The 13,755-nt window shown below is 36.1% G+C and overlaps 1 protein-coding gene and 1 non-coding gene across 2 annotated transcripts in view; both read left to right on the top strand.

Moving 5' to 3' along the window:
• LOC102874803 (breast carcinoma-amplified sequence 3-like) overlaps positions 1 to 13,755 on the top strand; it is a 347,132-nt gene that overhangs the window by 192,733 nt on the left and 140,644 nt on the right. Inside the window, exon 4 of the mRNA XM_006899471.1 lies at positions 6,785 to 6,837. Coding sequence (XP_006899533.1) covers positions 6,785 to 6,837 — 53 coding nt within the window. The remainder of the gene's footprint in view (positions 1 to 6,784; positions 6,838 to 13,755) is intronic.
• TRNAG-GCC lies at positions 3,950 to 4,020 on the top strand. Its single transcript has one exon. It is a non-coding gene; the product is annotated as a tRNA-Gly (tRNA).

Raw genomic sequence — 13,755 nt, 5'->3', positions numbered from 1 at the left:
ATTGACACAGGATAGAGCAGGGTTTAGGGCTGCTATACATAGGGTCGCTATGAGTTGCAAGCGACTCAACAGTACACAACAACAACAACAGTTTATAATGTAATTGATACCATCTTTTGATGTTAAATGCATGTATTTTATAAAATTTGGCTATCTTTTGTGATAGAAAATGTTACTGTAATAAAAATTTATTGATCGTATAAATTTAGAATCAACATTTAGACTTAGAACCTCAGATGAAGGGAAACATTTATGAAAAATTAGCAATATATTTGTAGAATTATAAAACAGAGTTTAAGGAATTAGTTAATTTTTTATGTTCATTTAATGATTTGTAGTATCTTAAAAACCAGTTTTGTGGTACTGTAACATATTATTAATTTAGGTCACAGATGAGGAACCAGAGACTCAGGGATTTCATTGACATAGCAAGGGGACAGCCTCTGTAATAAGTCTTTACTTAATTGATTGAATTGTGTTGTTTCTTTGCTAGGAGAACTCAGTAAGGTGATTTTGAAGGTCTCATGTGTAGACAGAATAACTCTAATACCTTAGTAGTAAGGAGTTGTATTGCTAACTCAAAGGCACATAGTTTGAATCCACCAGGTGCTTAGCTGGAGAAAGATGGGAGGTCTCTCTACCCATACAATTTTCTGTCTCTGAAAACCTTGTTTTCTGAAAACTGACTCACATGTTCCAACTCAGTGATACACATAGAATGCATAGAAAGTGCTTACTATTCAGAATATATATTTTGCTGAAAGGCGAGAACTACCAAATGATCTTTCTAGTTGTGTTACTGTTTGGAATTGAAAGCAAAAGGAATGAAATTTAGTTCTCAGTGTAACACATTTTAAAAACCAAAACCAAATCCATTGCCCTCAGTTCTGACTCATGTTGACCACCATCAAGTCTCCCAGGTTGTAGTGTACAGGAGGAAACTACCTTACATTTTCACCTCAGAGCATCTGGTCAATTTGAACCACTAGCCTTTCATTTAGCAGCATAGAATTTTTCTACTGGGCACCTTTTGTATCCTTATCTTGTTGGGTCCACAGTCAAGTGTTGCGTTCTTTCTCCCTCTCTGTATGTATAATTCATATGTATGTAATAATCTTCTTTTCTCTTTAATTCCTGACACCATTGTATCTTTTCTCTCTTCTTTCTCAATATTCTTGCTTTACTTCTTACAAACTTTAAGGTCTTTAGATTATTCCTATTGTTGTTTTTGTTGTTATGTGCCATCAAGTCACTTGTGATTCATAGCAACCCTATGTACAAGAGCTCTAAATGCCGTTCTATTCTGAGCCAACTTAGCCATCTCAAACACACTCATTCTCACCACTCCAGTCACAGAATCGATCCATGTCATCAAAGGCCTTCCTCTTCTTCGCCGCCCCTCCACTCTGTCAAACATGATGTCCCTCTCCAAGGACCAGTCTCCTTTCAACATGCCCAAATTATGTCAGACGAAGCTTCAGAATCCTTGACTCCAAGGAGTATTCCAGCTTCACCTTCTCCAGGGCAAACCTGTTTGTTTTCCTAGCAGTCCATGGTGTATTGAACACTCTTCTCCAGCACCACAGCTCAAAGGCATCAATTCTCTTTCTATCATCCCTATTCACTGCCCAACTCACTGACACATAGCATGTAATTGTGAAGACTGTAGCCTGGATCAAGTGCACCTTAGTCTCCAGTTTGACGTCGTTGCTCTTTAGTATTCTTGAGAGGCCCCTCCCAGCTGACTTTCCCAATGCAATTCGTCTCTTCATTTCCTGGCTGCTTTTACCTAGAGTGTTGATTGTGGAGCCAAGTAAACTAAAATTGTTAACTATCTCAATGTCTTCACCATCCATACTGATGCTGCCAATTGGCCCAGTGGTGAGAATCTTTGTTTTCTTGATATTGAGCTTCAATCCATAGTGAAGACTGCAGTCTTTGACCTTTTGCAGCAAGTGCTTCAGATCCTCTCCAGTTTCAGCAAGCAGGGTTGTGTCATCTGCATAATGCAGGTTGTTAATGATTCTTCCACCAATCCTGATGCCACATTCCTCCTCATACAACCTGGCGTTTCGGATGATCTGTTCTGCATACAGATTGAAACGGTATGGAGACAGAATACATCCCTGATGGACCTCCTTCATGATTTTGAACCATGTAATGTCTCCTTGCTCTGTTCTGACGACTGCCTCTTGGTCCAAGTATAGGTTTTGCATTAGCACAATCAAATGTTCTAGGATTTCCATTCTTCAGAGTCAGCCACGGCTTGTTGTGATCCACACAGTCAGAAGCCTTTGCATAGTCAATGAAGCACAGATAGAGATTCTTCTGGTATGCACTGCTTTCTGCCAAGATCCATCAAACATTAGCTGTAATATCCCTAGTACCATGACCTCTTCTAAATCCAGCCTGCACATCTGGCAGTTCTCTGTTGATACATTGTTACAAACGTTTTTGGATAATTTTCAGCAGAATCTTGCTTGCATGTGATATTAATGATATTGTTCGATAATTTCTGCACTCTTGGGTCACCTTTCTTTGGAATGGGAGCAAATATCGATCTTTTCCAGTCAGCCAGCCAGCTGGCTGTCCTCCAGTTTTCTTGGCACAACTTAGTGAGCACATCCAGTGCAGTGTCTGTTTGTTGAAATTATGTCTGTTGGTATGCCGTCATCTCTTGGAGCCTTGTTTTTTGCCAGTTCCTTCAGAGCAATTTGAACTTCCTCCTTCATTACCATAGGCTTTTGCTCATATATTATTTCATGGAATTCTTCTGTGTCAGCCAATTCCTTCTGATACAGTGATTCTGTGTACTCCTTCTATTTTCTCTTACTACTTCCTGGATCATTTAACATTCTACCCAAAGTGTCCTTAAGTATTGCCACCCGTGGCTTGAATTTGTTTTTCAGCTCCTTCAGCTTAAGAAACACCGAGCGAATCCTGCCTTTTTATTTTCTGACTCCAGCTGTCTGCACATTTCATTATATAGTATCTTGCTTTGTCGTCCCGGGCTGCCTTTTGAAATTTTCTGTTCAGCTCTTTGATTTCTTGGTTTCTTCCTATTAACTTCGCACTTTTACTCTAGGAGTATCGGCATGAAATGTCCACTTTTTACTAAAGGTGATTAACATTTATTTCCATGTTTTTTACTATAGCAGAATAAAAATAAAAATAAGTAGAAGTATAAAGAAAAAATTTACCATTTTACCATTTAATGAGGCTGTTTTTGTTAGGTGGTGTTGAGTATGACTTATCGCGACCTTATTAACAACAGATCTGAACCCTGTCCTGTACTGTGCCATCCTTACTATCTCTAACGTGCTTGAGCCCATTGCTGAAGTCAGTGTGTCGGTCTTTCTGGTAGAGTGTCTTCCTGTCTTTCGTCGACCCTCCACCTTTCCAAGAATAATATCTTATGGGAATTTTATCTGTGGCTATAAAAAAAAAAACCCCACATTTTAGTTTTTTGTCACCAACATATAAATAATGAAAAATCACTAGGAAATGTTTCAATATTGTTATTTCATAATTTTCAGGCTGCTATCCTTGTCCAGGGCCAAACATGAATCCGATTGCTCTTGGAAGTCGCTGGCTTGCTTATGCAGAGAACAAGGTAAGTCATGAACATATTTGGGTTGTAGGTCATGGAACAAATATTCTAGGATTTTGTAATAGACACCTACACTACATAGGTGATTACTGACAAAAAAAAGAAAGAAAATGAATGTTTAACTTATTGGTAATTTTCTTTTTTCATGTCTCTTTTCAGTAGTATTTAGGTTTTGTTAGGAATTTACAGACATTTAATTGTTGTCTTTGAATCCACCTGTAGACAGGATTAATTTTCTAGATTTTTGTGAAGAAATGCACTCTTTTAATCTCAAAGGACATCATTGAAGTCACATCAGTGGCATCAGTGCACTAGTTTTAAAAAATTAACGAGTTCTGTGAACGGGTGGTTCAGTGGTAGAATTCTCGCCTGCCACGCGGGAGGCCCGGGTTCGATTCGCGGCCCATGCAGCCCAGATGGAGTGATACCCCAATAAAAATTTAAAAAAAAAAAAAAAAAAAAAAAATTAACGAGTTCTGTGAGACAGAAATTTGAATGTAGAAATGACCTTTCTTTCAGTACATTGGTGGCCTGAAGCATAGAATAATTAATTTGGCTTTATGCTTCCATACAATGGGATCTGATTAAGAATCCATTTATTTTATTATTGCAATTGCTGCATAGTAGAATGAAAATATTATATTTATGTCATGACAGTTTAATTTGTGTCCACTTAGGGAAAAGTTTTGAAATTTTACTAAGGAAATTTAATCCTTTTTTATGGTCAGTGTTTACCTTTTATGTAAATATAGAATGGAATATAAGTTAAACAAAGGAGATTTCTCTTTTATTTGCTTATATAGTTATTTTGTTTTGAAATAATATGAAGAAGATTGAGATATGGTAAGTAAAGCTCTTAATTTGGTGAACGTGTCGAGCTGTTAAGTCTCTACATTTTGGAAAGCATGGAATCAAGAAACTGTTATAGGAAATTCTTTAATATTCTTGAAATATTTAATTTTGGCCAAAGGTTTATTATTATGCTCTCTCCTATTCTTTCTCATGATTTTCTGATGGAACTCATAAATCTTTCCCAATTACTCTTTTCAGAGTTTGTTGTGACTTTTTCAGTGTAATGACATAATGTTTTCTTCTAATGTTCACATCTGTAACACATTTTTGATGAGTGCTAAACTCAGAAGAAGATGTGCTGAGTCTTGACTTTTGTAAATGTATTCTCACACACAGGAAGCTGGCCATTTACAATGAGTAGTATTATGCAATTAGCTTTCTGTTAGTTTCAAGGGCAATGAACTCTATACATGCACAACATGGATGTATGTCAGTTGTCTTGCTTTTGCAGAGATATACATCCATATCTTATATACTGAGACCAGAAAATAGAGAATTCATAAGGAACTTGCTAATCTGTTGGACTATCCTTAGAAGAAACAATTGCATAATATTTCCCTAAATGCTAGGATTTATTACCAGCTTCTAACTGTTAAAACTTTTAGGCTGGGTGTGAAATCACAAAATTGAACTGAACTTTTAGAGTGACATTTATTTTCTACTGAAGTAATTTGAAATGCTCTTTTACTTAGTACAAGAAGCCCCGTATCTTGGTGGTGGTGGTTGTAAAGTACAATTCATAGTGCTGCTGTGAAGAACAGATGTGAATCCTGCCCCATATAGAGCCATCCTTAAATCTCTGACGCACTCATTGCTACAATCAGTGTCATTCCACCTGTATGAGAGTCTTCCTCTACCTTTAGGCTAATATTTCTTTTTTTTTAGGCTAATATTTCTGAGTTATTTTATATAGAAATGCCAGATCAGGTTCAGCTGATCTGAAAATGTATGAATGTTATTTTTTTAAGTAATTTTTTGCTTTATTTTAGTTGTTTGAAGTCATTAACTAAATTGTCTTTCCTTGTACATGCAGCAGGAGGCACCAGAGGGATAAATTTCACAATCTTTAAATGTTTATTTGTGAATGAATATGTGTGTGAGATAGAGATTATTTTTTATTAGACAGAATAACTTTTCAAACCCCTGACTTTTCCCTATGTAAAAGTATTTACTGATTACTTGTCTGTTGGAAAATTTCTCACCAATCACTCATAAAATCTATCTAAATAACTCTTCAATGAGGCATAAATGAAGTTGCCTTATCAACTGCTTAGCATCTAATATAATCTTAAAAGGTTTTCCATTCTATTACATAATACTTTTCCCCCTCAACAATATAATTGATTAAGAAAATTTTAAAATTAAGACTAATAGAATTATATAACAGTCTTTATTAAAGGTCATTGTTTTAAATTACATTAAAAATTCTGATTTTGGAAAAAATACAGATTCTTTTGTGAATCTGAAAGCTTTGAACGTTTAATTTACAATGTAAGTGCTTTTCTGCTACTGCCATTTCTTTTCAGAGAAATATTTTTAATGAACTTTTAACCATATATTTATCAATAAACACTTTCTCTTTTCTTCCTCGTTATAAGAAGTATAGGAGTAATAGATAATTTAGTCACCTTCTGAGAAAATCATATCAAACAAGTGATTCACTAAAAGTTGCAGGAGAATATATTTTGTGTCAATCACAAAATAAAGCCATAACGTTTTCTTTCCTAATTCTAAAGGCAGTATGTTCTCTGATGTGGACAGCTACTACATGTGTTATTGTCTGTTTTTTGCATAAATTGTGCTGCTTTTCTGCTGATAATTGAAAATGAATATATGGTGAATTCTTTTGTCAATTTGCCTTCCATTTGTTTCCTTTTATAGTCTTTATAGTGCATTTGAGAGGACAAAACATCCTATTTGCTACAATGTCAAATATTTAATGTTGAGATGTCAAGTTTAAGTCCTTTGATTATGTTTTTTAAGACTTATTTGTAGAAAGGCTGCCAACACTAAATCCTACCATTTCAGAGTTTATGAATTCTTAAAGACTATTCATCTTGTAATTAAAAACTGTAGTTGAGCATGAAACTGCATGAGTGGCACCAGTGGATTATAAAAAGGGGTAAAAGTGTCTCAGCAGAGCTTTTAGCTATTTGTCTGAAATACACTCATGCAAACATTCCCACCCACCACCATCATTATGCCCAGTAAATAAGCTCAATCCTAATAGCTTGTTGAGTTAAACAGTTTAAAGAAATGACTTTCTGGTTCGTTCTTTCTCTCTTTTCCAGTTGATTCGATGCCATCAGTCCCGTGGTGGAGCCTGCGGAGACAACATTCAGTCTTACACTGCCACAGTCATTAGTGCTGCTAAAGTGAGTACCTCACTAGTCTCTAAGTGAAATGATTATGTGATTATCCGATTTCCGTCATGAATTATATTGTTATTACCCCTTCCCTTGCCAGTGTGAAATAAACTTTCATAATTCAGTCAGTCTTGTCACTCAAGAGTATTGTTTAGAAGATGGTTTGATATTTAGTGCCTTAGGATTCATAAATAATATTTTATTTTCTGTTGAGATGATTATATATTGTATGTACTTTTTTGACTTTAATTATTTCTATATATTTAAAGCTGCTACCTAATTGAAGTCTCTCAACAAAATAGATTGATATTGTAGTTGCACCAATGGGCTAAAACACAGCAATTCTTATTTTGAGCATATTTTGAAACCTGCCAGTGTTTTGTTCTGTTATGCATGCAATCCTCAACTCTGTGGCACCTAACGTCATTTAATTATTCTAACTTTTGAAAGATACTTGAACATGTTTTAAAAGTGATTTCTAGATTCTACATGATTTGCACCATTTCTACCTACTTTGATATCTCTCTTCACTTTGAACATTCTTAATCTTGACATAAGAAGAATATCATTCCTTAGGAAAACTTAAACAAAGCCCTGGCACTTTCAAAGATTCTTTCATATCAAGGGGTTTCCGCCTCCTTGCATTTGTGTCGAGTGAGTTCTTTTCTTGTGTGGGGTTTAATTTTGATGTTGGCTGGTAAACTTCATGCTGATTATAAGTTATTCTTATAACCACTATCCTTTTGAATTGCGAAGTATACAACAAAACAGTTCTAATAATAGAGATGACAGAGTGAATCTAAATGACAGCGTGTAATAGAAAGCACAACTATACAGAAAAGAACAACAGTTTAAAGAAAACCACAGGGAGGGAATCAGAGGTCACAATATTTTATGTAAAACAAGTACAGAAATACTTCAAGATTGGTCACAAATGCTTACATGATGTGCTTTAGAATGTGTTCTTTGTTTTGATGGGAGAAAAATGACATATTTTTCACTATATATTTTTAATATTTCTAGACATTTTTCACAAAGACCTTCTTTTTCCATTATATATACATGAAAGTTATGGTTCCTTCAAAGGAAAAAAATGTAAAACAGAATAGCTAGTAAATAATTTTCAGTGTTGTTTAGTATGTTTGTAGGTTTCGTAGTCCGTAGGGAGTTGTGCTGCCAACCCTGAAGGTGATGCCTCTCTGGTGGTTTGACTCTAGCAGTTCCTCTGTGGGCAAAAGATGGACAGTCTCCTCCCATGAGATTTCCAGTTCTGAAAACCTGTACTGGAAAGTCAGCAGTAAGTGGGTTCTGATTTGATGGAACCGACTGAGTCATTACTGAGAGTTATAAAATATAGAAGAAGTTCTTATTTTAGAATAACCAGCCTTGATGAGACTTGCTCATTGTAATATCATTTTGAGTTATTGTCAGTTAAAGAATGAATTGCACTTTCCTACAGCTTACCCTCAATTTATGGAGCTCTCATGGCTTAGTGGTAAGGAGTTGTGCTGGCAACCTAAAGGCACACACTTCAAATCTTTCACAGTCTCCTTCTGTGAAATTAACTACCTCTGAAAACCTACTGGAAGTTCAGCTGTAAGTTTGTTTCCACTTGAAGTAAACAACAACGAAAACAACAACTACTACTCCTCTGTATTGTGAACTGTGACACATGCCTGGATTTCTTCCATATTTACATTCTAAAAGAGGAGATTAATGACAATACTTTAGTCACTTGACATAGGCCCAGCAGGTTGATTGTAATTCAGGGTTAGCCCTAGTGATATGTAGAAGTTTTCCACTAGCACCTGAATGTACTAGTGGAAGTGTGTGGGATTCTTACTTTTGTTTAATTATTCTTACCAGATTACACTGTTATTCATGTTCATGGTTATGAATTGAGAAGATAGTCTGAAAGACACACCTTTTGTATGTGCATGTATGAGAACTAGAATTTGAGAGGACTGCCTTGTTTTTCTGACTCTTTAGATCTATCTGATTATAAATTTCTGGCTTTATGGACAGAGAATGAATATTTTGAAAGTTGCAGTATTGCCAAAAGAAAAAAAATCCTATCACAAATAAAGTAATCTTTCATTTGGCTCCCAAGAATTGGGTATTTTTTTACTAAAAAAAGATTGGAAGTTTGAGATAACACCCCATTCTTTAAGTGGTTAAGTTTCTTCTAGTGAGGTATATTAGATACTATATTCTTAGGTTTATGTGAGCCTCCTAAAACATGCAGCCATATATATAATAACTGACTTCTCTAATCCTTAGTATATTCTCTTTTTGTTACTATACCATTTTGATTATATATTATACAGCTTTTTAGTCATCTGTCTCATACATTTTTCCTTAAAAAAGTGTCAATCTATTTTTCTTTAAAAAGGTAAGCATTTACTTCTTAAATATGTGTTCCCAGGATATTGCCAGTCTATCTCCTGCAGAACTGCTGGTGAGTTCGACTCACCAGAGAAGTACAGCCTTTGGCTTGGTAGAATAACTCCTTGTGGACTATGCCACTAGAACTCCTTACAGTAGGCCTATTAAGGTGACCAAAACATCAGGGAAGCACTCCTTAGAATAACCAGCCAGAAAGTCAACACCAGTCAAGTTGGAACTGTCTCATCACTTACTCTCCAGCAAGTTTCCAAAGCTGTAAATTGAACAGGAGGAAATTGCTCATCTCTCTCCTTTAGAGCCCCTGATGGAGTGTAACTGCCAGAGAGACATAGATTTTGAGTTAGAAACGCAACTCCTCGCTAGAGATCCCTAGAGGAACCAGCCAGCCATTTTTAAGGTCAGAACGGCAGTATTTGCCCAAGGATAAAGATCAGATTGGCAGAAAGGGGTAGGATATTAAAATGAGCAGAAACTAGAATCACAGGGTGGAAGGGGAAAGAGTGCAGTTACAGTGTATCGTCATTAATGTTATAAAAAGTTTGAAAGATTGGATGGAAACTGATATGCTGTGTACACTTAACATTTAAATAATCATAAAGTGTGTGTGTGTGTATATATATTCCCAGAGAGAACTCATTATATTCCTGTTATATTGGCAAGCGTGGACATTCATTTATGCTATCAACACTCCCTGGTACCAGTAGCCAGGAAATCAAAAGGTGAATTGTATTCAGAAGGTCTGCTGTCAGGTACTGAGGTGCAACGATATTGTCTAGGAACTAAGGTGTACCTGATCCAAGCCATGGTCTTCACAACTACTTGCTATGCATCAGAGAGCTGGACAGTGACTAAGGATGATAGAAGAAGAATTGATGCCTTTGAGTTGTGATGCTGGAGAAGAATATTGAACATACCGTAGACTGCCAAGAGAACAAACAGATCTGTTTGGGAGAAACCGAAACCAGCTTGCTCCTTGGAGTTGAGGATTTTGAAGCTTCATCTCACATACTTTGGGCACGTGGCCAGGAGGGACCAGTCCTTGGAGAAGGACAACATACTTGGAAAGGTGGAGGGACAGTGCAGGAGAGGAAGACCCCAAATGAGATGGATTGACACAGTTGCTGGGACGGTGTAGGTAGGAGTGTCAGAGATAGTGAGATTGGCTTAGGATAGAGCAGCGTTCAGAGCATTTGTACATAGGGTCACTGTGATCCACAACACATAATAATAACAACATGCACTTATAATTCATGTACTTTCCTAAATTTAGTACTAGTGATTTTTAGTGATTATGCCTACTTTGCTTAAGGATACTACATCACTTTGATACCCAAACTTGACAAGCATTATGAGAAAGAAAAGCTGAAATCCTTATTCATGAACATATATTTTAAAAAGCCCCTTTCTGCAGTCAGTTTCAACTTGCAGTGACTGTGTTGGACAGATTAGTATATCATTTGTTTTTAAGGCTGTAAAACTTTACGGAAGTCGATGTTGTGGAGAGGCTCCTGCCTTACTCATGAGTATGGAGGTGAAAAATTCTAAACAATATGAAAAAAAGAAAAGAAAAAAGAAAGACAGTATATATAATAGTGGAGTTCTAGTGGTTTAGTGGTAAGAAGCTGCACTGCAGTCCTGAAGACGTGGTTCAAGTCCACCAGCTGCTCTGTGGGAGAAGGATGGGCTGTCTCCTCCTGTGTGATTAACTGCCTCTGAAAACCCACGGGAGGGTCACCTGTCTGACTTGACAGTACACAACAACAAACATATATAGTAGATGGAATACTTCTACACTGTAAATTTAGTTTGTCACTCAGAATCATTGAGTGTAATTTGCTACATCAGCGGAGTAAAGGAGAAAAATGATATGACATTCTCTATTGTTAAACCCAAAGTAGTTGATAAAATTCAGTTTGCATTCATTGGTAAAATCTTTAGTAAATAATGATAGTTTCTAATGCTCTGTAATTCCGTTTTCTCTTTTAGTTGGGTTAAATATGACTGCTTTTTGGTTAGCAGCTGCTCACTTAACCATTACTCTACCAGAGCTCCTTACTTGGGATAGTTTCCTTTATCTTATACCAGTCTTCAATGGCAGTTGTAGCCTGGGATTATCCCAATATAGTTTCAAAAATTAAGATTATTTAAATGAAGCAGACCTGTAATTAGTGTAAAGTCTTATTTACGGCATTTTATTCTTTCAGTGTAGCCTTTTCTGTCCAAACGCAAAGCATGAAGGCCAGCTTTTGATGGCTCTTTTAACAATAGTACCTAATTTCCTGGAACCCTCAAAACTGCCATAGTACCGCTTAAAATTGGCAGATTCTTTCAAGATCGGCATGTGCCTTGAGGCCTAAATGCCCAGCTAACCTGTCAGGATTACCTTGTTCTCTTGGATTTTGACCTAGTCACTCTGCTATTTTGTTATGTATTCAGAGATAAAAGCATCTCAAGCACAGCTAAAGCTAGCAGAAACCAAATAGCAGCAACAACAGTATTCTCTCAAGTTTTCCTAATTGTATCTAATCTACCTCTAGTAGAAAATGAAATTCCTTTTTATTTTATTTCAGTAATTCTTCCACATTTAAATAGTTTTTGAGACCTAACATCATATAGTATGTGCTATTTTAAAAATTCCTAACATGAATTTGAATAAATCTTAAAAGGATTTAATTATTAAATCTGTTTCTCTGAAAGAGTGATCAGTTATGGTTTTTTTCTGTCCCTGATGATGACTTCCAGTGTTGCCACACAGAATTTAACCATGTTGTGATAAAGATTAATTTTCTTCTTTTTTTTATCTCATTGCAGCTGCTAAGTTAAACATACTAATTGTGTAATCGATGGAGCTCTTTAGAGGAATTAGTTTTTTTCTATTTTTGGATTTCTAAATAGTATTTTAAATTTTCCCTTATATTTTCAGGTTTTCCTCCTTTATTTTCAAAGCCTTTTGCTTTTTTATTTTACTTTATTTACCCCTTTATTTACTCTTCCTTATAAAGAATATAAAAGTGATGTGTTCTCTGTATTAAGAGAGACACTTAAATATTTAAATTATTTTATTTTTAAACTTGGATTACTTTGCTAACCTTTAAAATCTTGGTGTGGATTTCCTAGTTACCTTATAACTATTTTACTTGATTCTTCTTTTAATGTATTTTAGCTCCAGTGTGGTAAATTGATTTAATAAAAATGCCTCTGTTTTTTCATGTCATTTGATAACTTCTTAATGACAACTAACAGCTTTTGTGAGAGTAGGACCATTAGCACTGATGGATAGGGAGGATAACTTAGATGACAAGGGAAAGGTTAAGGATGACCAGTGTCACTTTGGGAAACATGCCTTCAGCAGAACAGAATACATTTCATGCTGGTTTGAATTCTAGGTCATAATGGATTATTTTTGTACTTTTGTGTATCATCTAATGAACAACTATCTTATAACCACAGCTTAGTTCTGTGACTACTCATAGAGAGTGTGTTGAACACTAACGTAGATACTTTAGATTGTAAGGAAATTTAGGTTATGTTAGAATGACGCAGGCCATCCCTGTTTGACCAAATTAGATTTTTACATTTTAATTAATCATTTTTTAAGGAGTAGTATTTGAAGATATCACTAAGTATTCTTATAAACGTCTATGGAGCTCTGGCGGTTAAGTGGTAGGTAATTGTGCTGCTACCTCAAAGGTAATAAGTTTTGACTCTACCAGCTGCTCTATGGGAGAAGGATGGGTAGTTTCCTCCCCTGCAGTTTATTCCCTCTGGAAATCTGCTGGAGGGGCAGCTATGAGTTGGCTCCAAATGGATGGTATACAACAACATAAATAATAAGATTTTCATGTGTACACTGATAATAGTGCTCTGCTGAGTATTGTGTGCCGTTGAGTTAGAGCAGACTCTTAATGAACCCATCAGTGGGTTTTCAAAGGCAGTAAATCACACAGGAGAAATTGGCCATCCTTTTTCCAGCAGCTGGTGGACTTGAACCATATACCTTTGCGATTTCAGCACAACCTCTTCGCACTGTTGTGTTGTTGAGAGTTGACACATAGCTGGCCTTCCAGAGGGTCTTCAGAGGCAGTTAATTGACCTGAAGGAAATTGCCCATCCTTCTCCTGTGGTGTAGCTGGTGGATTCAAACCACATGCCTTTGGGATAGCAGTGTAGTTTCTTACCACTGGGTCAGCATAGCTAGGCCACAAGTTACTAGGAGGTAAATATGTTGTATGAATACTATTGCATAGCATTATAGACTCATTTGTCATGTGTAAAGTTAAATATCAAAGATCAGGTTGTTATATGAAAAATATAATTTATTCCAAAGGCCAAGATATTAAGCCAAAATATAGGATTGATATATTGGTCTGGTGGCCTAGTGGCAAGAAGCTGCACTGCAATCCTGAAGGCATGTGGTTCAAGGCCACAAGCTCCTCTGTGGGAGAAAGATGGGTAATCACTTCCTGTATAGTTAACTGCCTCTGAAAATCCACTGGAGTGTCAGCTGTGTTTGGGTTCTGA

The sequence above is a fragment of the Elephantulus edwardii genome, unplaced genomic scaffold (assembly GCF_000299155.1).
Source record: "Elephantulus edwardii isolate Elephantulus edwardi_28Jun2011 unplaced genomic scaffold, EleEdw1.0 scaffold00257, whole genome shotgun sequence".
Classification (NCBI taxonomy): Eukaryota; Metazoa; Chordata; class Mammalia; order Macroscelidea; family Macroscelididae; genus Elephantulus; species Elephantulus edwardii.
Note: the sequence above shows the minus strand (reverse complement) of the source record. Positions and strands in the feature narration are given on the sequence as shown.